General features: G+C 43.8%; 1 protein-coding gene across 2 annotated transcripts in view; it reads left to right on the top strand.

Annotated features, from left to right (window-relative positions):
- Positions 1 to 3,529: 3,529 nt before the first annotated feature.
- The window catches only part of LOC311357574 (septin-7), a 28,172-nt gene continuing 5,592 nt past the window's right edge, over positions 3,530 to 26,109 (top strand). The window contains exons 1-8 of one of the 2 annotated variants that reach the window (XM_084477554.1): positions 3,530 to 3,790; positions 6,383 to 6,482; positions 13,698 to 13,804; positions 18,549 to 18,649; positions 18,806 to 18,940; positions 22,787 to 22,904; positions 23,338 to 23,430; positions 23,977 to 24,073. In XM_084477554.1, coding sequence (XP_084333680.1) covers positions 3,752 to 3,790; positions 6,383 to 6,482; positions 13,698 to 13,804; positions 18,549 to 18,649; positions 18,806 to 18,940; positions 22,787 to 22,904; positions 23,338 to 23,430; positions 23,977 to 24,073 — 790 coding nt within the window. In that variant the 5' untranslated portion in view covers positions 3,530 to 3,751. The remainder of the gene's footprint in view (positions 3,791 to 6,382; positions 6,483 to 13,697; positions 13,805 to 18,548; positions 18,650 to 18,805; positions 18,941 to 22,786; positions 22,905 to 23,337; positions 23,431 to 23,976; positions 24,074 to 26,109) is intronic. The other variant, XM_084477555.1, reaches the window with a different exon arrangement.

A 26,109-nucleotide genomic window follows, 5' to 3' on the forward strand; every position in this document is an offset into this window, starting at 1 on the left:
CTGGAAATACAAGCCGACCCAATGGGACATTGCTGCATGTGGAATGCTAACCTCTGCCAATAACATTAAATAAACACACATAAGCAATATGTAAAAATCTCTTTCTCTCACACACCCACAAAAAAACATACTGTAGATATACAGTATATACCCTTACATCGCATACAATATACAGAAGGCTTGCATGTAGACATGCACGCTCGCATGCACACACAAACATTCACACTCCCATATTCCCATATTTGTGTTATTATATTCAATGTCAATAGTGCAACTCCAGCAGGCAGCAGACAGCTCTCTCTAATGCCTGCGTTTTGGACCACTGCCACTCCTGCTTGTTCTCATAGAGTAGAAAAAGCTACACACACACACACACACCACCTTGTGTGTATGCACTGTGTGAGCAGCTGGGGTTCTGTGATTTTGAACACCCCACCTGTACCCCTACCCCCTCCACATCTGTAGCACGGCATTTATACTTTTTATAATTCCCAGTCCAAGGCCACTCACATACACACACACACAACAGTACACGATATACTCTGAGGATGTCCACATACATTTTGAGCGATCTTGTGTAGAGTGGTGACGTGTGCTTAAGAGTTTACGCGTTATTATAATGATCTGTTAATTTTATCTTGTTTATCACCCTGTCCAATCTGCCAATCAGGACAAGGCAAAGCAATTGTGTATTTACTCCCTAAAAAAACCTAAACTATATCTCAGATGCTGTGTGATTGCCTCTGATTGCCAATGTTTACACTGCAGCCTTCGGCCTGTTTGCCTGTTTCTTGGCACTAGAAGGATGCATGCCTTTTGAGGGACTCTTTACACAAGACCAGATGTGTCACTTTTCAACTGCACATTCAACATCACTGTTTCACACTTTAACATATGTTGAAGTTATGGACAGTATCGTTTAAATCTGTATCGCGGATGTGTTATACAAGTGTGTATGTGCACTCGCGTGTGTATGAATACATGTCCACCTGACCATTTTTATTCTCGGTAAGCGCAACTGGCTGCTTTGACTCTTTTTTGTCTGTCTCTTCATAATTAGCTTTCTTAGATATTTTATGTCTTATGTTGTTGTTCTAATTCTACGAGCATCAGAAGTTACTAGCACTAAATTAGAAGGTGTATACCTGTGTTTATTTCTACTCATCATTGACCACATATTTACTTTACTTTGTTTTGCTTTTGAACGCCCACTAACTGTTTAGCTTTCCCATTTCTACCAGGTGGGATTAAATGTCATGTGAATACACTATAGACCTATTATACAAAGGCTAGTAAAATGTACATGTGCTCGGCTAGAATCCAACAAGTGGTGCCACAGTCTCTCTGAGGATCCACCAATGGAGTCCAAAAGAACTGAATAGGTGTGTTTGATTAGCCAATGTAGATCCGTCCATCTTGTCCATGATGCTTATACCCTGCATTTGCTTCTAGTGCTATAGGCTGCTGCTAGTCCAACGCACTTCACTAAACAAGCCATTGTATTGTGGTGGTGGGGAGGATGGGGAAACTGTCCAGTTAGCTTAGTTATATAATTTATATTTGTAACTGCAGCTATAATTGCAGTATTTTCACACTATTATGTTTTTCATGCTTTTATTTTGCTTATTTGTAAGTGTTATCTGAGTATCTGAGCATTATGGGATATGGTTGAATAACATATGGTGACCATCTTTAAGGTCAGGATCAAGTAGACCCAATGTTATGAAGTGCGAAAGCTTGTTAATGCCCAACCATAGCTTGTTTATATATGTTTATATATTTTCCCAAGTATTATTAAAGAAACATCTTTACCATCGATATACTGAGTTGGAAACTGAAGTTTGTAAGTGAGGTATTTGCCTCAGATGTGCAGGATCCAATAAAGTTAGAGAACTGTAGGCCTGTGTTACTGTAATTATGCTTTGGGCGTCAGGTAATGTGTTACTTTGATATCCTTTTGTGTTTTTTTTAATATATATAACATTCTCTGTTTATTATTATTTTCTTTGATTTAAGTTACCCTCTTGTGTTTGTGTGTGTGTGTGTGTGTGTGTGTGTGTGTGTGTGTGTGTGTGTGTGTGTGTGTGAGGGGGGGGGTCTTTGTTGGCTTACTCAAAGGCATGCTCTCCTTTAAGAAACTGGGGAGAATAATGGCATTTCCCTCTGTAATGTGCATCTTTCTTCAGACATCTTATTTTCTTCTGCTTTTTAAAAAATGGAATTGATTTTCCCCTGTTTGAATCTGTGTCTGTGTGATTATTTGAGTGTCCAAGTGTCATTTCTTTTATATGCGTCAGGGTCTGACAAATTGTGTGCCTCTTGATGTTACCATGACAACATAAGTGACTGTAGGTGCCAACATGTAGCACTGTCCTTTTTATTGTGAGGACGCAGGATAGATAGATAGATATAGATAAATAGATAGATACCTTAGCCCTGGCTTTTCACTGTATTTGTGTGTGTGCGTACATGTCGTGACTGCTTGTGTGTAATGTCCCTTGAGTGCAATGTCCCTGTGCCACAGACCGACTAAGTAAAGGTCAAACTGAGCAATTAGACTCTCTGAAAGCAGTTCATTTAACTCCTGAAGAAAAAATTAAATACACAAATTGTTCTGAATTATCATGCTGCTACTTCATCTGGCTTCTACTTTACTGTTGGGCGAGTTTCTGGTGGTCAGGACACTAAGCAATGGTAAGAACAATTATGGGTTTGTTGACATGCACGAGAGAGTTAAGGAAACATTCAATATACACAGAGATAGTGAGTGCTTTTTTGGAGATTATGACATGGTTATTATTGTTTAAATAAAGTGTGTGTGTGTGTGTGTGTGTGTGTGTGTGTGTGTGTGTGTGTGTGTGTGAGAGAGAGAGAGAGTCTGGTTGCATTTCCATGGCCCTGAATTGGACCTACACATCTGTTAGCTTGCATGAGTGGGTCAGGGAGCTAAGAAGTGGTGTTTCCCCTACACTCTGCATCATGTGCACAATTGTCCTTCCAGAGGAAGAAGATCATCCTAAACCATGCTGACGTTATCCCCAGGAATTCACATTATTTCCACAACTGTATTATAGCATCACAAAATGGCGTAGCATTAACAATTAAAAAAAACGACGCTTTCTGCTGTACAAGCCCTATAAATGTAATGCATGTAATTCAGAAGACGTGACGGCTGCGAACGAACCTACGTACAGTATACCTGAGCCATTGCCTGAGCCGCTATCCTGCCACCCTATGTGTTGCAGTATCTATCCACACGAGGACGCCAGCGTGCAAATAAACAACATTAACCCTACAATCACTGCTTATTTACATCCCACTATGGAAAACACGAATGCACTAAATTAATGCCTTATTTCGCAGAATATGCAAATGTAGAACGCAAGCTACTATGTGATCTAACGCCCAACGGAGAACCGTTAAACCGGACCACGAGCGTTACATCACCGTGACAGTCTGCGCTGGCCAATAGGAGCACGCCTCAGTAGGAAAATACAATCGCCTTTTTGAAAAACAGTACGCCGGAGCATTCGTCCTCCCCCTTGCAGCTCGTAGTACCCTCCCGTAGCCATATGTAATTATCACCTTACTCAAATCCACTTATTTCGGGGCGTTTGCGTCAACTACCCTTGTTTACCTTGTGTTAGACTTAAGATTAATCAACTGTGCGTCGTTGGTTCCGACGTGACTGTCCTGGACATCGTTTTATGTCCGGCCTCTTCGTCTTCGGTGGAGATAGTAACACGGTACAATGATCGAGCGACCAGAGACTGCGGTTCCGAGCATTGCTGTAAGTTGACTTTTCCACAATATTACGACCCGTTCTGCATGGTGTTACACATCAATGGTCGCATAGGCGATAGGCTTCTGACTGGTATCATATAGCTATCATTTAGCTTACTCGTAGCATGATGGAGAAGTAGCAATTCAACAAGGTAAGTTAGCATTTGGGGGGTCGTGTTTGGGAAGAAATGTTCAGGACTCGAGGCCTCAGTAGAGCATCTTTCTGAAGACATTCTGAGTCTTTGCATGGCATTCAATATGCCATGCAAATACTTTAGCTTTTGCGTGTTCACGATTTAGAAAATGTATATATATTTTTTTTTCGTTTTTTTTCCGTCCGTTGATTCACCATTCTCTATCGTTCCTTTCGCACTAAACATCCTCTCTATCTCAGCGTGTCTTCCTCCACGTTGGTTCTTCCATCCTGCCCCGTCCTCCACTTCTATGAACTCTCCCATCATTGGTCTGGTTCGATACCATAGGTGGTTAATATTAAACTATGCTCTGCCGATCAATTGAATTATGAAGGCCAGTCACGGCTGCTGCCACTTGGAAATAAAATGGGACAGTCGTGGACGGGAGAGAGATGGAGCAACGCTTAGTCCTTTTTAATGAGGCCTATTTTAGAGAGAGAGAGAGAGAGAGAGAGAGAGAGAGAGAGAGAGAGAGAGAGAGAGAGAGAGAGAGAGAGAGAGAGAGAGAGAGAGAGTGTGAGTGAGTGAGTGTGCATTGAAACTAAAGTTTAATTGAATATATTGACAGTCTGCGAGAACACAAATGCAAAATAAGGGGATATGAAAACCGAGGGACAGGAAGACCAAAGTCTCATTGGCATTCATCCACCTCTTCTTGTATTATTTTCTTTCTTTACTGCTTGCTTTGCTTGCCATTTAAACATTTCGTCTGCCAGAATAATCCACTGCTTTTGCAGAGTTCAGTTCAGCTTCCCACAGAGTGCTATCGTATTGGCTGCACCTTATGTAATAGACCCATGCACCTTGTGTGTAGCTGTGTGGGTGTATTTGATGCTGATGGAAAGTTCTTCAGGCATGTACGTTACTGCATGAATGCTTAAAATCTGTCCACTGCCACAGTAAGCAGTGTGCAACACGCCAATGAGGGCCATAGGAAGTATTGATTGTGACATTGCTCTCTTATTTGTCTGTTTCCGTCCTATTTCTCCCACCTTTTAACTTTCTGGAAGCCTAAAAAAGGGAACACAGTAACTTAAAGACAGCATTGTTTAGTAGAAATGTTTAGCATAACTTTTACACTCTGATCTCTTCATGACTATGTGCAATTATTACATACAGCCACTATTATATATTTTTTAAAGTGAGCTCCAGTGACCTGTGTGTACAAGCCTAGTCATTATAGTTTACTTACCACATAGGTTATAACTGCTATATGTGGCCTGCTACTGGCCCAGTCATGCACACACCTTCTTCAGAGTTCCACGTTGAGGCAGAGTAGACAGTTTGGCGACACCTCATAACTGGAGCCATCTGAGGACAAAGGAACAATCGTCAAAAAGCCTTGAGGGGGGGAAAGGATGAATACCCTTTTTAACCAGGAAGGGATCTTCCCCATTCTGGCTGAAGCAGTGATACCAGACCAGCGGTGCAGTAATCAGAGGTGCTGATATGGGCAGACATAGACATGGCAATAGCCCAAGGACACATCACATTCGTAGACCAGTTGGATGCTGTTGGTCGTCAAGTGACCTGTTGAGGTCATTAGGGACGGGAATGAGCAGGGATCTCCCTGAAAATGAGAGACTGATAACATGTATTCTAATAAGTGAGGCAGCCTGCCTCTCCACCTGTGGGTGTTCACATCCGCCACCCAACCTTTACTCCTTACTTTTATTTAAAGGTCACATATTATACCACCAGGTGTGAGTATGATTAGCTGTTTTAGCCGCCTACCCAGTGGACTGTAGCAAAAGTTGCTCATCTATCCGTCATACAGCTAGGTGGACACGCCCACTTGTGATCTCAGAAGAGGCAGATTTTCCAAACGGCTTGTAATGGCGTATCACACTCACACCTGGTGGTATAGTATGTCACCTTTTAAGGTGCAATCTTGTCGTCTTTAATTCACCTCTCAGAGAGGGACTTCCCCAACACCAGCTCTCAGAAGCCCCGCTGCCTACCTCCTGGTCCCACCCTGCTTTGCCTCCTCCCGTCGAAAGTTGTTAGCCCAGCTGCACTTCAAAGAGGCTCTGCTGCGGCAGGACAGAGAAATGCTATTGGCAGGCTTGTCAACATGTCACTGTGTACACACACACACACACACACACACACACACACACACACACACACACACACACACACACACACACACACACACACACACACACACACACACACACACACACGCTCTGTCATTCTGATGTCTTTTGACAGTTGACTATCACTACATCTAAAACACAGCGCCAGGTGTGAAATTCCATTAACAGAGTTTGCGTTTGTGTGCATGGTTTTGTGTGTTCTTTCCCAACCGCATCCTGATTCTCATCATATACTTACAGTCACTGCACCTTGCGGTTTGTGACTTTTTGTGTGCTTGTTTTGTGATGGTGTTTGTTTCCCTTCAGCAGAGGAACCTGGAGGGCTACGTTGGCTTCGCAAACCTCCCCAACCAGGTCTACAGGAAATCTGTGAAAAGAGGCTTTGAGTTTACCCTCATGGTGGTCGGTGAGTGAAACAACCACACCTGGTTCTGTGTGTATGTGTGCGTGCATTTGTGCCCTATAGCATTCTACTGAAATTGTGTGTGTTTGAATGGGAGCATTCCCTGTGTGTGGGCGAGTTAATGCGCAGGGATGTCTGCTTGTGTGTCTGTCGTTAACTGTCTGTTAGTGTCCCTATGTTGTATATTTCCATCTACATCTTTGCACACACACAAACACACCTGTGTCCACCTGTCTATGTGTGTGTTCTCATATCTCAGCACAGGTGGGTCATCAAATATGTTTATGGGAAGCTGAGGCATGCTCGGTATCCGGTGCTCTCTCTGGCTCGCAACGCTGCACCCATTAAAAAAAATCTTCCCTTTTCTTAATTTACCTTGGTAGGAGTCGATTTTTTTGTTGCCTACACAAAACCATTTAGGGTTTGACTTATTGGGTCTTTATCAAAACTACAAAGACTACATGGCAGCGTAGTAGCAATGGAAAATTTGTCCTTAGGCCGAGAACAGGAACAAACAGAGGATGGGGACTGAAAACTGGACTGTAGAGGGACACCAGTGAGAAGAGAAGTGGAGGAAGGGATGTGTTTGGTTAGCCACACACACACACACGCACACGCACACACCAGGCTGTTACCCACACACTAATTAACGCATACACACGAGCACACACGGATCAGTGACTGAGGCAGAAACGACAGGGGCATTGCATTGACTTATTGAACCATGTGTGCTGTCCTCCAGTAATGAACACTGTCCACAACACGGATAAACAGAATGGATTGTCCCTTTAGTTGAACTTGGGGAAATGTAAAGTACCAATATACCTGGATGGAATGTTGGTTTACCTTTGAATGTTTATAAGTTAGCCTCTTTTGTTACTAAAGCCTGGATGAAATGTCAGGATGGTTTATATCGTTAATGTTAGTATTGTTTAGCATCTACTTTTGGTTTTTGGTCTGTCTGTTTTATAATGGTGTCTTGTAAGCCCTTGTGGGCTGGGCATGCTAATGCATGACACAATAATAATAAAAAAACTAAACTAAACTATACCTACCAGGGGATTTCTGATATAAACGGTTGTGACATCAGATTATTAATATTTGTTCTTCTGCACACCAATGTCACTGACTAATGACATACCAAACCTTGACCAAAACTGCCATCCCTAACCTGATACCCAACCTAAGCTAAACAATGTTGGCATTATGCCTACACCTCACAATCCTTAATCTAATGCCTCAACTTAAGTTAAGACCTAACTCACTATTGGAGGAGGGGTAATACATTTATACAAAACCTACACGCATTCCAATACCCTATGTGTTCTATTAATGTTATAAGTATATGTTATAAGTTACATTGTTGCAACTGATGCTAATGCAGGAAGAAGGGAAAATGCGAGTGTGGAGGTTGGCGGGGGGGAGGGGATACACTAAAGCTTTCCAGCTGACTAGATCCTGTTTGTAGGCCCTGCTCCACATGTAGTCATCGCTCTCCTTTCTCCCTCTCCTTTCTCTCATTCAATTGGCTCCCTGCCCGGCATTATACCGGGTTCAGCACGCAGCAACAGATGCTCTGGCTTCCCATGGTTCATTGAAACAGGGAGAAGACTGAAGGGAAGGACCTCTGATCCTCTATCAATAGCACCCATGTTGGTGTAACCTGCTCCTTCTTGATCATTGCTTTTAAACTCTGTCCATTGTATTGACCTGATGTAGCCAGTCTGCCATGACGTGCGTAAGTAGCCCGTCCCATGTGGGATGAGGAATCAGTAAAGAAACAACCAGTCACTTCACACATACTCTTGCACTCACCAAATAGTTTTACTGTCAGCCTGTGGAATGCTCCTTGGGATAAATCAAGTTCTGCTTTTGCTGAAAACCAAAGGCAACACACATGTTAACAGCTTATATTCTAAATCCATCTTTTTCAAACCCAGAGATAACTTATTTTTTACCGCATTTTCAGCTTTGTTAAAGCTAATAAAAAAAGTATGGCAAGGAAATATGTTTTTGCATTTGATAAAAGTAACACCAAAGAAAACTGAGCTACCGATTATGTCTCGGCATTGTGATGCAGAGATCTGTGGCTGTGCTTCAATTTCAGTAAATCAGCCATGCCATCTATCATGCAGGGTTGAGCTTGTTAAAGTGTGTGTGTGTGTGTGTGTGTGTGTGTGTGTGTGTGTGTGTGTGTGTGTGTGTGTGTGTGTGTGTGTGTGTGTGTGTGTGTGTGTGTGTGTGTGTGTGTGTGTGTGTGTGTGTGTGCGTGGACATCCCGCATCAGTGCAGTGTTGCCAGTCTTGGCCCACGGCGTCACGTCCTGCTGAAGTGTCAGGTTCACAGGCGGGACCCAGTGTGGATGTTTCCGTCTGTCTGTCACTCCCTTGGATGGAACGCTGAGGAATGCCACCACAATTTGGTCGCCCCATCTCCCTCTCTCCCTAGCCCTTTCTCTCTTTCTCTAGCCTCACCCTCCCTGCCTTTCCTTGCCTATCATCTTTTCCATCTTTATATCCCTATTTCTTTCCTCTCTCTCTCTCTCCCCCCCCCCCCCCCTCCCTCTGTGGGCCTGTCAGGGAGAGGAAATGCCTGCTTCCTGAGGCTTTGGCTCCAGCTGGCAGCTTGAATAGGAACTCCTGGAAAGAGCGGAGAGCTCCAGCGCCAGAGCATGGAGCACAACAGTGTTGCCCTATAGCAGCCCATGGTCTCACTGGTCCAAGGATGCTGGGGGGGACCCCATTTCCCACCGGCATGTGGCGATCATCATCCACAGGCTTCTTTGAGTGTGCGTTGCGTGTTGTTCAACGCACCACTTGGCACCTTCACACCACACTCTTTTCCATGGGCTTCAGTGCAGTCATCCCGTAGGGTACATGCCTGATGATTTGTGTTCTGTTTGGAAAATGTTATTGAAATAATTTGATCCAAAAGCTACAACTAGTTTTAAAAGGTCTCTGATGGCCAACAGAAAATTTCAATTTAATTTTCATTTTAGTTGACATGGGCATATTAATGGGTGTGCAGTAGGGATATGTTCCCTGCCAATATAAATATGAACGGATGACTGAGAAAGCGAGATTGTACTACTGTGTGACCTTAACATCCTCCCCTGGACCAATGCCCGTAAGAGCCTCAACCATGCATGACAAAGCATTATGAACGCAATGTTTATCTATGTTTAGATTATTGGAAATTCTGCTTGCATTCCATTGGTCTGGCAGGACGTCTAGCCTGCATGTTGTTGACAGTTTAGTAGTCACCCAGTTATCTACCTGGCCTGGGTTAGGTCATCTGACCCCCTGGTGTGTGTGTGTGTGTGTGTGTGTGTGTGTGTGTGTGTGTGTGTGTGTGTGTGTGTGTGTGTGTGTGTGTGTGTGTGTGTGTGTGTGTGTGTGTGTGTGTGTGTGTGTGTGTGTGTGTGTGTGTGTGTGGGGATCAGTCCATTTGACAAGCTTAAGAATAACTGTCGAATGGGTGTTGTCTTCTTAATCTGTAGACACAGACATCTTACTCACCCAGTCACTCACTCTGGCAGCCTCTTATCTCAACTGATCTTTTCTAATGACTAACTCTCTGGCATTCTTACTTTACACACGCAAACTCAGACTTCTGTCTGAGTCAACGGTAATAACCCACTGATGTGTTCCACTAGAGGTGCTCCGCTCTTCGGTCTGTAGGAGCCTTAGGACATGTTAGTATACATGGCTTACCTTTTGTCTCTTTTATTGGGAGAGAGGCTGTTTGCACTGTACCAGAGTCTGTTCATGAACCTGGCCCACCATGACTACATATCCCTGGCCTCAAAGGCACAGCAGGGGCAAAGGGTGGCAGGGGGTTGGGGGTCTGTTCAAATCAACTGCAGACATCTCTGTCCACGTCACTGGCCTTGAAAGGCTTTTTATAGAAGTTCTGATTCTGCTTCTGGCTTATGCACACCATCTCTCTCTGGGTGATGTCAGCCAATCAGACTGGCCAGTGATCTACATTGCATTCTGACTCGTGCATTTGAGAGTGTGTGCCATTTGTGAGTTGGTCTGCAGATCCTTATCTGTGTCGAGGCCATGACCTTTGCTCTCCCTAGTTGCAGACGATTTTGGTCAGGCAGGATGGTCACAACAATATGGTCTGTAACCAAATGCTCACACATTTGCAGCAGTGTGTGTGTTGTGTGCGATGGCCCCACCAGGATGCTGGGGAGGGGGCAGCTGCAGCCTGAGCACTCAATCTGAACATTAGAGCTAAACAGGAAGATCGGGGAGGGAATGCTAGGAATCTCATGGGGGACCCACTCAGACCATTTGTTTATTTACCCCCCGTTTGTCCCTCTTATACTGAGGCAATTAATATATTTATACTGTTGTTTATTATTTAAATCTTTCATCAGTTGATGATTAATATAATTTATTAGTGGGTTCAAGTAAAAAAAAAAGCTGATTAAGATTCTGAAGCTTTCTTTCTGGATACAGCGTGTGCACTGTGATTAGAGATGTGAGCTCACTCTGTTCCAACCGAGAGTCGATGCCAGAACCAGTGGTGGTTAGTTAACCCCCACAACTCATCCTTTGGCGTTTGTGTGCAAAGGAAGGCCATCCTTACTGGACTACTGCCTCACTGCTGCGAAGCCTAAAGACCATCCTCCAACGACGGTCACGGCCTTATTTGTAGAGCTGAAATGACTAACGAGAGTTTAAGGGAGAGAGGGGTTTGGCATCGGAGAGTAGAAGATGGAACACTGTGAATCTTTGGGCTCCCTGGTTGAGGAGTAGGCATGTGCAAATGCTGCTAAAACGGCAGACTTTGAGTTCAAATCCTGAGCTGTGGTCCCATGTCACTTTATACCGCAATCCTACACAAAATGGTAGCTAAGTGAAAATGTCTACAAAATTGGACATTTTAATGTTGCCACAGATTTGTTCACAGATGTCCCCACACAGATACCATTATTCCGCTGAGCAGAGGGGAGGCTAATTGAGATGGCAGTGCCTCAGGGGAGCTAGAGTGAGGGATGAAGAGAGAGGCTCTATTTATAATTTGTTAGCATAGATGTAGAGGTTGCCAATGACTGTAGGTGGTTCGCAGGGATTATATAACCATTTAGCGTATTCACATGTGTGCACTTCATAATATCCCGTCTTTCATTTGGAAACAAATGAGTCAACATTTTAAGAGATTTTATTGTAATTGTTGTTAAATGCAACAATTATATTAGTAAATATCTGTCCAATAAAGTGTTATTGGACAGAAAGAGGACTGTTGGATCAGATTAATGTTTTTAATTAGAAGTGTCTAATTAAAAAAGTTAATCTGATCTAACAGTCCTCTGCAATTCTGGCCACTAACCCTAACCCTTCTCTGCTGCTGGTTTAGCTGCAGTCACGCCATCCCTCTAACTGACACATTTAAGGCAAAAGCTAACAGGAGAGGAATGACCCAAGTGTGTTCAGGAGCAACGGCCTCTTGGCATATCTCCACTTTCACACAGGGCAAAGAAATGGTACCGCCACCGAAGCTAAATGTTATCCGTACACTCACACCTCACTGTGATGTTGACATAACCTCCCCTTTCTTGCAGAACCGGGGGGCAGTCAAAGGTTAAGCCGAGTTGGTATTTGGTACCTCATCATTTAGGTGTGTGTCTGTGTGACCGATTCCGTCTGTGTTTGCACTCCAAACATTCGACCAGTCATCATGCCCCTATGAGGTAATGGCCAAGGGAGCTGTTGATACGGTAGGCGAAAGCACTCTGTCTAATTCAAACTACTACTACATCTGCACTTCAGTAGACACCAGTGGTGGTGAAGACTGGAAGGGACTGGACTCCACAGTAGGGATTGTGGGTTCATGGAACATTGCCACATGTCGATGTGCATTACGGTGATGAATCCCCCCCACTTAAATAACAGATGACAGTCCAAAAGTATTGTGCTATGACTAAGTAGCTATACGTCTGTTATTATTAACCATCTCAAATTAATTGGATTCTTTAATTTTGGGACACAAGGTTTTCTTATTGAAGAAGAGCTTTCAATCATGCAGAGCTCGGAGAAGAAGCTACATCAGTAAGGAACCCGACCTTACCAAAACACTGCTTTGGAATTTTGCAGAAAATCCCTAATCAATCCGCAAGACACTGGAATAAAGTATGACCCCATTTTGACTTGGAGGGACTCCAAGCCTCACATTTTAACATTGCGCACAAATATCTTGCAGCTTGGCAAGGCTGTAGTAGGAATCCATCTTTTTGTAAGCTCCTCCAGAAAACAGTTTGATGTCCATTCCCTGAAATGACTCTTTTCTAATGCATGTGCTGCATCTGTTTTGCATTTAATCATACAGAGAACATTTTATTCTCTCCGCACAGTGTGGTTGAACCGTTGAAAAAGTTTTATATCATCATTTGTCAGAAAAGTTTGATGTTATAATCAACCCACAATAACCTTGGTCCTCCAAACTGACATTGATGCAGTTTGTGTAGACCTTCGCTCAGTTTAGGGTTCTAGACATGCTAGAATAGTGTTTTCCTGTCATCGGTTGACCTTTTCTTTTGAAAGGGCGAAGGATTATAAGCAAGTTAAGCTATCCCTAACCACCGAACACATGAATGTACACTTGGTATTTTTGACTGCAGTTTTGGTCGAGGCAATGTTGTGCATATGTCATGCTGCTGTTGTGCACTTGGATTCCAAATGATCTTACCCCAAGCGTGAATATGGAGACCCACTTGTGGGTATATAGAGAGAGAGAGGGAGAGAGAGAGAGACATTATAAACTAACTGGGGACATTCTTTCAACAATAGTAAAAGGCAGTGTACAAAGAGGAAGGCAGGAGGGGATGAGAGGGGGACAGAGAAAGGAAAGCGCAGAGGAAATGTGTTATGCACTCCATCTGAGAGCTTTTCTTGCTGGCGGACTAACTCCTGACCTTTACCCCCACATACAATGAATCTACTTTAGTTCCTCTGCTCTAACCCTGTCCCTCTAGGCCCTGTGTGAGTCTTTGTGAGTGTGCGTTATGAATGTTAGATAAATGTGTCAGACTCTTGTAGTGGTGTTCTTGTCTTCTTGCCAATGTGGTTCAAAGTATGAACAAATTCTGACCATGTTTAGTTCTGACAGTCAAGCAATATTTAATTGCACTTGTGCACACTCTTCTATTGATGTGATTATTTGTGTGTGTGCACGCACTTATCTTTGCGATCTCTGCTTTGTTCCCAGGCGAGTCCGGATTGGGTAAATCTACGCTCATAAACTCTCTCTTCCTGACCGACCTGTACTCCAAGGACTACCCCGGGCCCTCCCAGCGCATCAAGAAGACTGTGCAGGTGAGAGGCCAGCAAGCCCTCTTCCCCACATGAACACAACTTCCCAAACTGACACAATGTTGGTCCTTTGTAGCCTGTCCCGCTCAAAGCCCCTGGCTGCAGCCCCATGAAGGGAACATTGAAGATTAGCGACAAACGAGGCAATGTCATAATGAAATATTAATCAAACTGCTTTCAACAATCAAGCGTTATTATAGCTTAGACTAATGAGGGCAGAGGTAGGTTACAGGAAAAAGTTGAAATGCTTGTGGTAGTAGTTATAAAAATGTGTTTATACAAGAGACTTTATTACCACACAACCAAGGTCGTCCTGGGCGACACACGGGTATATACACAACGGTAAAGTAGGGAAAAAAACATGGTGGTCTTCCTCAAGTGTTAAGGACTATGACGGCAGTAGGAAAGATGATGTAATGGAACCGAGTTTTTTAACTCAAATAGTTTTTGCCCCGCTTCACCGCGAGGCCTGGTGCTGCTTGTTGTGGATCAAAGTTGGAGACGGTACTATTTCTGTGTTGTTTTTGGCCTAAATCCTTGCAAGGTTTTAATTACAAAGTTCATTTAATTCATCACAAACAACAGTATAGCACAACACATGACAAGGGCGGGGCAATCGGATACCTTCCACTCATGACCTGTTCTCTAAGTGACTTATACAAAAAGGTGCAGCCCCTTATGGCGCGTTTCCACCGGCGGGTGCGCTTAGGCCCAGCACGCCTTGGCCCAGTAGTGAAGGTGCCGTTAGGAGCAGCTCAGTTACGGCTTGCGTTTCCACCGCCAACAGTACTCTTATGGTAGGGCGGAGTTTAAGCAAGGTGGCGATAGCCGCGGCAGCTACCTAAGAATTGTGACCTCATAGCAGCCCGACACAGTGTAGCCTGCTAATGAAACCAATGAAAAAGAAGAACGCAACACAACAAACTAAGAGCAACAACATAGGATGCCAAGAAGGACGGCAAACTTTTGCGCAACATTTTCTTCACTAAACACACTTCTGCCGTTGTCCAGAAATACCTTGCAAGTACTGTTTATTTGTTATTGTCGTCGGCCCCCCCCACCCCGTCCCACAGAACGACGATTTGGTCGACCAATCACCCTGTCTATGTTGGACAGTTGGCAGGCATGATACCTGGTTGAGATTGGCACACAAACCAGTTGATCTGTGGGGGATCTGTTGTTTCACTGATATGTCAAAGAAGGCCATTTATTGCTAATCCCAATCCCCAAAATGCTTCCTGGCCAACTCCTCAAGTACAGTGAGAGAAAGAGGTCTGGCAAGGAGGGGGATGGACAGGATGGAGGTGAGACCATCTTAACTGTTTAATCAACTCCTTAAGAACAGTGGGACCTGATGTTTGGCAAATGTTTGTCAGGAATCGGGATACCAACAGGATGAAGACAAAACATATTTACTGTCTGATCAACTAACAGTGGGGGTCAGTGACAGGGAGTGGGGTGAAACCATAGTAATTGTTTAAGAATGAATGCATTATTCTTCATTCCTCTGTTTGAGACTTGGATGTCTCACCAAGTTACAGGAATATTATTTTTCCATTTAAAATTCTCATTTTCAACTGCCTTATTCAATGACGCTAAAGGTGTAGTATGTAGGATTAAGTGGCTATCTAGTGATGAGGTTGCAGATTACAACCAAGTGAATACCCTCACCTCCCCTCAGCACTCCCTTTCCTACAACATAGGAGAAGCTGCAGTGGCCTGTAAGGTGCCAGTGGGTACTTCCAAAATGATGGCATCGTATTTAACTATCAAGTAGCCAAGGCTCAAGTAATGAAGTTCCTTGATAGATTAATGAAATGCATTTAGTTATTTAGGCTCTAAAACTATAAGTAATAGCTTACAAGTGCAGCATTGTGGGAGCGTTTTATGGCCAATGTTGGCTACGTTACATGCCTTCTAAAACCATTTGAACGTTCTGGGCTACTGTAGAAAGATGGCGGTGAAACAGGGTGTGCTCCATGGAAGAGGACAACTTCCCTATGTAGATATAAAGGGCTCATTCCAAGGTAATCAAAACACGATTCTTATTTCCATGGGATTATACGCTTATTAAATATATTTATATAGATGCCACTAAATCGACACCGTGAGAAGCCTCTATTCTCAGTCCAGACCCTTCTCACAAAAGAAGTTATAAATTCTCTGCAGTTTTACTCAGGGTGCACAGTGTTTCTTGGAACCACATCCATTCCAGCCATTCTACACAACGCTGTTGCTTGATATATTGAAAACATGGCTCTCTCTTCTACGTGAGCATATTTCTTCTTCCAGCCACCTGGGTTGCATATATTACATACTATTTTGTCAGCGTTAGATGGTGCCATTTGGTGCTGACCCATAACTATGCAAATAAACACTGGTGCACATGATGGTGTTTCTGGTAGATTTGGGGGGTTCCACTCACTGCCTCTCTTCTACCGTCTATCACCATCGTTCTCGGGCCCTGTGGCCGAGCTATTTAATCCTTTTATGGTCATGACCCTCTGAAGAGTCTGGGGGTGGGGGGGGGGGGGGGGGTCACATCTGGAAGAGCAGCAGCAGGGGGAGGAGGTGGAGCCGGGGTTGAAGGAGGAGAAGGCAGCAAGGGAGAGAGTGAGTGGAATGACTGAGCTGGAGAGGAAAGTGTTTTTTGGTGTTACAGGCAGGGAGGGATAGAGGAGACAGAGGGTGGGGAGGTAACTAGGTGTCTAGCTGTAGGTTGCAGGTGGGGGAGCAGGGAGCATTAGATTGTGTTCAAGGTTAAAGAGATGATTGGGATTCAGGATGTGATCCAGTGTGTTCTCTTGAGACAATCTTGTCTGGGGCTTTGTTCCTGTTTGTTTTCCATTTTATGTTGGCCAGTCACAAATGTTTTGGAGATGGCTCTGGTAAAGAGGAGAGGGGCAGCAGCTGCAAGGTGTGAGGAAAAAGTGTGGAAAAAAGGGAGAGGATGTGAGTACATGATATAGGATAGTGGAAAAATCTGTGTTTTATATTCATATTATCCATGTTATGTGGAGGTGGGGGCTATATTGAGCGGAGAGAAAGAGGGGGCTGGGAAAGGGCTGGGGGTGCCATCGGGGCCCCTTGGGGCCTGGGGGGGTCAGTAGAAGAGCAAGAATGTTCTCATGAAACGTAACACTATTCCTACATGCACTCAAACTCAAGAATCCCCAAATCAAGGAATCTTTTTCCTGACAAAAGAAAAGCGCTTTGTGGATCTGTGCATGCACACAGTCCCGCTCAAGCTTTCCACATATTTGAAGAAAGCAACACAGTGGCCTCTTTTTTACAGATGGACACTAGACATCTACGCACATTGCCTCAACCCGATTTCCTCACAAGTCTCCTTGTCATTTTTACAGTTTCCCCCTGACAGGGGTAAGGCGTGATGGACTAATAAAAGACAACAGTTCAGTGTCGGTAATAGCGTTGTTCAAAATGCATGATTCTGCACAATAATGAGCACTGTGGCGCTTAATTGTGTATCTGTTTATTTGTCTTTTGGTGTGAGTGTAACGGATAGAAGGCTGTTAATCACGCGTGTACGTACATGTGGAATTCTCAGTTATTATCACTTGTGTCAAGGAGATTGTGCACTGACTGCACTTCCCTGTAGGCAGGGGCTGAGTGTGAGGAAAGACGTGAGGTCAGAGTATTTATATTCCAGAACGATCTATTCTGCTTGGTCGCGCTGCAACATTCTCCACAGCTTGGATTTCGTTTAAATGATGGTGTGTGGAGGCTCAAGACATTTTTGAGGTTTTCACTCTATCGGTTTCTTTTCTCGGAACGCCTTTTTAAACGGCAGATGTATTGTCGTTTTTCAGCATTCCAATTTACATGTTGACAATGCACACACACACACACACACACACACACACGCACACGCACGCACACAAGCACACATCTCAGAGTATCTTGCCTGTCTGCGGTGCTGAATATACTGTCTTCGCTATGAAAAAAAGTGATAAATGGACTACTTAAGGTTCTATGGAAGTTAAAAAATGTCTGGGTTTTTTTTTTTTAGACCAAGAGGCCTGGAGTTTGAGTGAAAGGGGGTGAACCTAGAAAAACAAGCCGGTCCTGTGAAAGTATGCAGGGGAAAACAGCGACGGGAAATGGCAGCAGGGCTGGCTTCAGGAAATGACAACTCTCTGTGACTCGGGACGAGCAGGAGTCAGTGTGTGATTGTGTGTTGTCGACAAAGCCTGATGCATTGTGGCCAATTTGTTGTTTTTGTCTGTTGTATTTGCTTCCACTTGTTTCCACAAACTAAAGTATGACTACCTTTATTGGGAATGATCTTGGCTTTATTCAAGTATATATGAACACAGCTTCACATCATCATTCCAAGAAGTTTAAAGCAGATACGAAGCTATACAAATGTTCATGTTTTGAATCTTCCCAGTGATGTAATGGCGCTAGAGCCGTTTAATAGAATGGGTGTCCATTCATGCATTCATATTTCTACATAAATGTCGTGGAATCTGGATGGATAAAGAGATGAAGAGAGGCAGATACATTTTTTCAGGACACGTGCTGCCTGCTGCACAGCACCTCCCACGCATCAGCATTCTGTGAAAGCCTCTCACCAACACTAACAATGCTTGCTGTGTTTTTGGACACACTCTCAGAACCTGTTGATATTTCTCCAGCTCTAAGTGGGAGGTCTGAGTACCATGCATGGTAATTGTGTGTGTGTGTGTGTGTGTGTGTGTGTGTGTGTGTGTTTGTTTTTTCACAGGTGGAACAATCCAAAGTGCTGATAAAGGAAGGCGGAGTCCAGCTCACACTCACTATTGTTGACACACCAGGGTTCGGAGATGCTGTGGACAACAGCAATTGGTGAGATGATGGATAGAAGGATGAATGGATAACTATCCTTTTTTTGTGGTCTTTTTATAATGATTTACCGTCTTTGTCATCAATAATCATCAGTTTTCCCCTCCCTTCTGATTCTTGCCATCCATAATATTCTTGGTTTTCTCTTCCATCGTCCAGCTGGCAGCCGGTCATCAACTACATCGACAGCAAGTGCGAGGACTTCCTCAACGCAGAGTCCAGGGTGAACCGCAGACTGATGCCCGACAACCGGGTGCACTGCTGCCTCTACTTCATCGCCCCCTCCGGACACGGGTAAGTAACGTCTGGACGGAGCCGAGGACACGCACAGGCATAGGAATGTTGCTTAGGGCACACGCAAAGAAATGCTACAGTTGTTTTTATAGGTAGAGAGCAGAGAGGGAACTCCCGATGTAGCTCCTGGTGCTTCACTCGGCATTAAGGCCATCATATACATGTTAATGGAGAAAGTAGTGTACAAATAGATGATGTGAATGGGTTATCTGTTTAGAGATTATAAGCCTTGATGATCTTGATGTGTCTTGATGATGGCCAATGGGAATTGGTCCACAGCGTCTTGAATCAGGCTTAGTGTGTAAAGCCTGATTCAGTGTAGAGTTATTTGTAACAGTAAAAAATGATAATGGGCCTGAGCAGAGATCCTATTGGTACATATGTGTGTCACACCAGTGGCACGAAGGCTTGTGACTGTTTCAACTTTCTCTGACAGAAGGGCTTCTCATGCTCTCCCCCACCTGTAACATATCTATGTACTCCTGTACAGTGCTCCTCATGTTAGAACCACAAAGAACACAAACCCTTAAAGGTTTATCTGCCCCAGTACATTAAAGGGTTAGGGGTACGATTTATTTTGAAGTTACATTTCTGGCCTTAAAAATAGGAGTTTGATTGAAATATTTAGTGGGTTTTTTCCCGAGGTGAAAAGCAATCGGATAACGGTATTCCGCTATTCCGCTTTCGTAACTGCAGCACATAGCCTGCAGGCATCATGCAATATAAATAACAAATGTCGTGCAACCGGAGATACAGGAGCCCAACACTAGTGTGGGCCTGGGTGTGAGCCTCAGCGAAGGAACGTGTGCACATGGAGGATGCTCACAAATGATACTGGACTCTGCCTGTTAGGAGGTAGTGCTGGGCCTCGTGTTACCAAGCCAAACACTGAGCTACCAAGAGAGACCTTGTTAAAGACCCGCTGTATTCATTCTTCCAAACCTGGGATAGCATGTAGGACCCAATAGGCGAAGTACAATGCATCCCAAAGCACATGGCCGTGTCGTGACAGACGACCTATACACATTTACCCATCCAAAATAGACTTTAGGTCCTAAATTGTGCAACATAATTAGGCACCACTATGTTTGCACTTTAAGGACTTCACTCTGTCATATATATTTTTTGGAGATATTCTTATGATCTGCCAAGTGGGCTCCCTTCTCCAAGATGAATCAAATATTGTTCAGTAGTGAAGCAGCATTTTAACATAGGCCTAGGGTGGTTCCTTATGTTGTTCATCATCTATTTGCAGAACACATGATTACACATCAAAGCATTTGTATTGCTCATCCATGTCCGTGTGTGCGTGTGCGCATGTTTGTGTGCATACGCCATAGATGAGCAGGTAGCCAGCGAGAGTAGGTGACCCACAAAGGTTACATAACGCCCACAGTCTTGCTCATGCTCAGTATCGACTTCTCCTCAGCACCATCCCACCATCGACATAATCCGAAATGGAGCAGCAGGGAACCCACCCACAAATGAATACAGCCTCTACTTGGTACAGCCACTTGCTTCTGGCAGCCCTGTGCAATTATTCACTCAATATTCAAACGTGGAGATATCTGTCGTGGCTGATATGTTTCCAACAACATCTCACTTATTGTGCAATGGCTTTTTTCGAAACCCCAGTCACGATGGTGTGACAAATAACCATGTGATTTAGGAAATTACTTCCTATTTAATATTTGCCGACATGTAGAGTGTGGTTATGATGGCGTGTCACTAACACCGATACATCTACTGCATACCTCCCTCAGTACACATCGCTGTCTGAATGGTTTTTGCAGAGGCGTTTTAACATTTACTGTCATGCCTGAACTGTGTTTTGGCTACATCTGAAAATCCAGACAGAAGAAACACGTGAGAAAACGGGAAGCGAGTAAAAGCCAAATGGGTTTGGATAATTGACAGCTTACCTGAGCAGACACGTTGGACACGGAGCGACATTCTCTTTCCAAATGCAGTTGACCCTGGCCTTTTGAGAAGCACCAGTTCACCAGCTGTAATTTGCTGTGTGACCGTTCAAACGTCTCCTCCTGCTTCTCCCAGTCCTCATTCACTACTGCGCAAGCTTACAGACACCCTGGCTCTTTGTTATCCAGCTTGGGAGACGTCCCAGACACGCTCATAAAAATGCTGTATACGTATTGCACATGTCCAGATCATCCTCAATGTTTTCTTAAGACTGAAGCAACTGTGCACATTAAATACACACACATTCTTCCCTCTTACTTCACCTTACATAACCCCTCCTTGACCAGGGAGAACAGCTGTTGTGTTGCTGGTATGGGCTGGCATGTTGTTTGTATGTCATTTAGAATTCCTGACATAAGTTATGCTCCTTTTTACTCCCCCACAACTCCCCTCACACTCTTTACCCTACCTCCACTCACTCACTCACTCACTCACTCACTCACTCACTCACTCACTCACTCACTCACTCACTCACTCACTCACTCACTCACTCACTCTCACACACACACACACACACACACACACACACACACACACACACACACACACACACACACACACACACACACACACTTGTGTAGGCTATGTGGTATGCATAGCACATGTACCATCTTAAGCCCTGCATCAATATGCACGCAAACATATTCATAGCCTATTCAAATATTTAACATCAAATTAAATATTGTTTTGGTTTGAGACTAACCGCATCCTCCCCCATATCTCCAGTTACACACCAGCCCATCTCAGTGTCACGAGTAGTACTGTCTCTGAAGCCCACAAACAAAGGACTGTGCCCATTGTCCACTGCTCGCTCAAATGGCAGAGAGAGGGAGACATGGAGATGGTGAACGAGAGAGGACCACTACTGAAACACAATCCCCCATAAGAGTCTCCCTATGACATAATGATCTTGGGGAAGAGCTACAGATGGAGACCAAATCTGTCACACTGAGTCATGTTGCGTTCGTAGTTCCTATTGTCCCCTTGCTAGTGTAGTGGTCACATAGTGTTTTTTGCTGGTCTGAGGGCCCTCTCCTGGCGAGTGTGTGAATGGCACCCGTCCCAGATGTTAATGCTATGAGGTCCGAGTTCAAAGGCTCCCCCATAAGGTCCTGGTTAGGCTGTCGAGACGGTGTTTCCTTTTGGGTTGTATTTGTTTTAAGTGCTAATCCACCCCCCGCTTGGTCTGTGCTAGGCCTTTTCCACTGGCTCCGGCTGAAAGAAGGCCATGTGTCACGTGAAGTTTGAAACGGCGTGTCGTCTTACTAGACAGTTTGATGTGGCTCTAATCAGAGTAGTCTTCATCCTATCAAATGTGTCTATTTCAAAAAGTTACAAGGAAAACAAAAGCTACAAGAACATTGATAATATTTCACTGATGCACGCCCATTCATGAAATATAAATATTACATATGGTGATATGGTGTAAAGCCCTGCTCTGTGTTCCAGTTCTCCCTGACCTCCTTACTTACTGCACAAGTATAAAGTGTCCTGCTGGGAACCGCACACCCTTAAAATAATCTTCTATTATAGAGTGCTGCTGACTTTGAAACTGGCTACAGGCTGAGTTGTATGCGTCTCTAGTGTCTACCCATCCCATTAGAACTGCAAATACGATATGTATTATATATAATGGCATTACTGAATATGAAGATAGGCATATGATTAATGAATACGGAGATGTACATTATAGGATTCTGAGGAGAGATGACGTCAAGCACTGTGTTGGATGCAGACACACGGCTGCTAGGAAGTGGGGGAAAAGGCTGAAAACAACAGTCATGAAGAGAGAGCCGTTCAGGGGTCCTAGTCAGGAAATGTCCCATGTACTGACGGTATGGTTCATTCGGTGTGTGTTTCCCCCAGTCTGAAGCCACTGGACATTGAGTTCATGAAGAGACTCCATGACAAGGTCAACGTCATCCCTCTCATCGCCAAGGCCGACACGCTGACGCCTGAAGAGTGCCAGCTGTTCAAAAAGCAGGTGTGTGTGTGTGTGTGTGTTCATCTCCTGTAATGTTGTAATCTCTCACTCTACAAAACTGCCATGTTACCTGTGCATGGTAATGAGCATATATGATGATTCTGTTGGCTAGCTAAATGATGCACATCTTTACTATTGACCCCAGACGTTCTTTCTTATGATATATCTTCTTAGAATGCTTCCCACAAATAAATGTATGATGAGAAAATGATTCATATTAACGGTTATTCTATTATCTATTGCCTGGAGTTTGACACAATCTTTTTCAAACCCCATTAAGTGTTCCACATGCTAAAGTGGATCAATGATAAGTTGAATAAATATATAACACCAAATGACGATGAAGGATAATAGTTTGACGCTGTCTGTTAGCTAGCCTTAGCTCAGGCCAATGTGTGTTTCTGTTTCAAACGAGGCCCCTTCCATCCCTTAGATCATGAAGGAGATCCAAGAGCATAAGATAAAGATCTACGAGTTCCCGGACACGGAGGACGACGAGGACAGCAAACTCATCCGCAGGATTAAGGTATTGTTCTACTTGTACTATAGGACTTCAGTTAGAATCCTCAGAGAGCGAAACAACGCACCTTCTGTTGATTACAACATTGCAATAATATGCATGTATCGTTCTTTCTCAATAAACATAAATAACAAAAGAAGGCTGGTGTGGCTAGGAGAATGAAAGCAGGGAGAGAAATGGAAGAGTGACGATGGAGAAGTGACTAATTGTGGGTCAGGTCGATATTGGTAGCCTGTAACAACCTCGTCCCAACAGCCGAGCCAGTCCGTATCGAAAACCCTGTCAATACTACATGCATTTAGAGTCCCAGTTGAATGACTAACTCGGCTAATTATCCTCCATGGGACATGGAGTCCCACTAAGGCCTGAGGCTAGGAGTTGTCATGCAGTTGTTGTCAGGCAGTTGATTACATGTATATTACATTATACAGTGTTATGTTATACGTGAAGATGTAAAGAGTCGTTTGGATGCACTTGTGTTTTGACATTATTGCAAAATGGTTTTGTAGGTGATCTGTGCATTTTTAATTAATCAATATTTCTATAATCCAGGAAAAGATGCCATTGGCGGTGGTTGGCAGCAACGTGGTGATCGAGGTCAACGGCCGAAAGGTCAGAGGTCGGCAGTATCCATGGGGCGTGGCAGAAGGTAGGCATAGCCCAGCCTCACTATACACTTCACTTAACAAGCACCAGGGGCCGACATTGACCATGAAATAGGATAGATATGTGTGTAGTACTTAGTAACATTCTCCAAACAAGCAGAAAGTCTCCATTACCCCCAGTGCACTCTGCTCGACCATGTTCTTTCCAAATAGAGCACACTTGCCCTATTCCACCATGTTCTCAAAGCAAAAGATTAAAAAAGGCAAGATGTGTGTATTGCATTCTGGCAAATGTTGTTCTGACACCTAAGCAGGCACCAACCTACCCAAAGAAGATGGAATGAACTGAAATGTGTCCCCTTCACCTGGTCATTATCCTTAGTAAATGATGTTTGTGTTTGTGTTCCTCATTGATGGATTATAAGTGCAAAATGATTTTTCTGTGGTATACAATTTAGCAGTATTTCATTTTTTCATTCTTTTATCTTTTATTTCTCTTTCTTTTTTATTTTTTATTGTATGTTTTTGTCTATTCTTTTCCATGACTGACAGAGGGCATTTTTGGTAAACAAAACCATCTTTCTCTTTTTTGAAACCACTTCTTGATGCCCCACCTTCATCCCTCATGGCAATCCTCGTCTTCCATCTATTTCTTCATCTCCCCTCTTCCCCTTACCTTTTCTGTTGTTGTGCTGTCTTATCATTAGGGCCGACAGCAAAACAATGCTCTGATCAGACTTGGGGTTTGATAATTATATAATAAAACAATTATGACACCATTGCACTCCTGACCATCCCTGGAAGGAGGGATCCCCCACGCTGCCTTCCTCCTCAAGAATTCTTCCTTGATAATTAAGGGAGATTTTTCTTGCCCTCTTGGGGGCTAGGGTCAGGGGTGTGTCATACATATTTGGCCTGTTAAACCCTTTGAGACTCTACCGGTGATTAAGGGCTATACAAATAAAAGTGAATAATAATAATGTGTAAGCCGCTGATTCACTTGTTCACACGGTGGCAACAAGTCCCAGTTCTTTTCACCTGAAGCCCAAGACTCACTTTAAGGGTGGTTTCAGGTTTTACTGTTAAACTCCCAGGCCTGATGCTGGTCATGGAGAGAGGATGGTTAGAGACTGGTGTGGTTAGCTGATGGCTACCGCTGCAATATAAATCATATCGCTAACGTGGTGGGTCCCTTCCTTGCTTTGGCACTGGGCTATCCTGGCCAGCCAGCTACTGTGACCAGCTCTCTTCACTTTGTTTCACTTCTGTATGGAATAGATCCGTTTAATTAAAATAGTCTATGACTTTTTTTTCTTTCATTTCTTCGCAAATTGCATGTTTCGTCTTCGCAAAATCCAATTTGATTTTGGGGGAGATACTTACTTTTTGATGACATGGCTTAAAATCAGCACTGCCAGGAGTTGAATAGACTGGTCAAGGCTAATGAAATAGCTCTGCAGTGTTGGTTTGGATTAGGTCTAATAATATTATTTAACAAATTGAATCGCCAATCTATAGTGAAACAAAATGAACTCTGCTGTTTTGAATAGTTGGGCAGTCTCATGTTTGACGAGCCTGGGCCACGGACCAAGGATGGGGATCCACTCTTCTAACTTGTCATTCGCTTATAGGTTCATGAGTGGCTTATCACGGCTATAGAACAGTGTTTGTTCTCAGACAGGTGTGCATTTTCCCTGCTTTATATATCCTTAAGGGTAGCATTTTGCTTGGCATCCCTGGCTGCAGAGACCCATATTCAGACCACACACACACACACACACACACACACACACACACACACACACACACACACACACACACACACACACACACACACACACACACACACACACGCGCTTATGTATTTATTTGAAACTGCTGTTTGATTTCAGGATAAGGGTTCTTAAACCTGAAGCTGCTCTTACAGGCCTTGCTCTGTTGAGGTCCATGTGTGGTGATTTATATGCAGTTAATTTAAAGGATTGGTTCAACATTAGGAGTGAAGACACCATAATGTGGCAAGTATATTCAGTATTGAGTTAGTTGGGTTATTCTTGGAGCATTCTAGCTGGGCAATAAT

This window comes from Micromesistius poutassou (assembly GCF_964030765.1).
Source record: "Micromesistius poutassou genome assembly, chromosome: 13".
Lineage (NCBI taxonomy): Eukaryota > Metazoa > Chordata > Actinopteri > Gadiformes > Gadidae > Micromesistius > Micromesistius poutassou.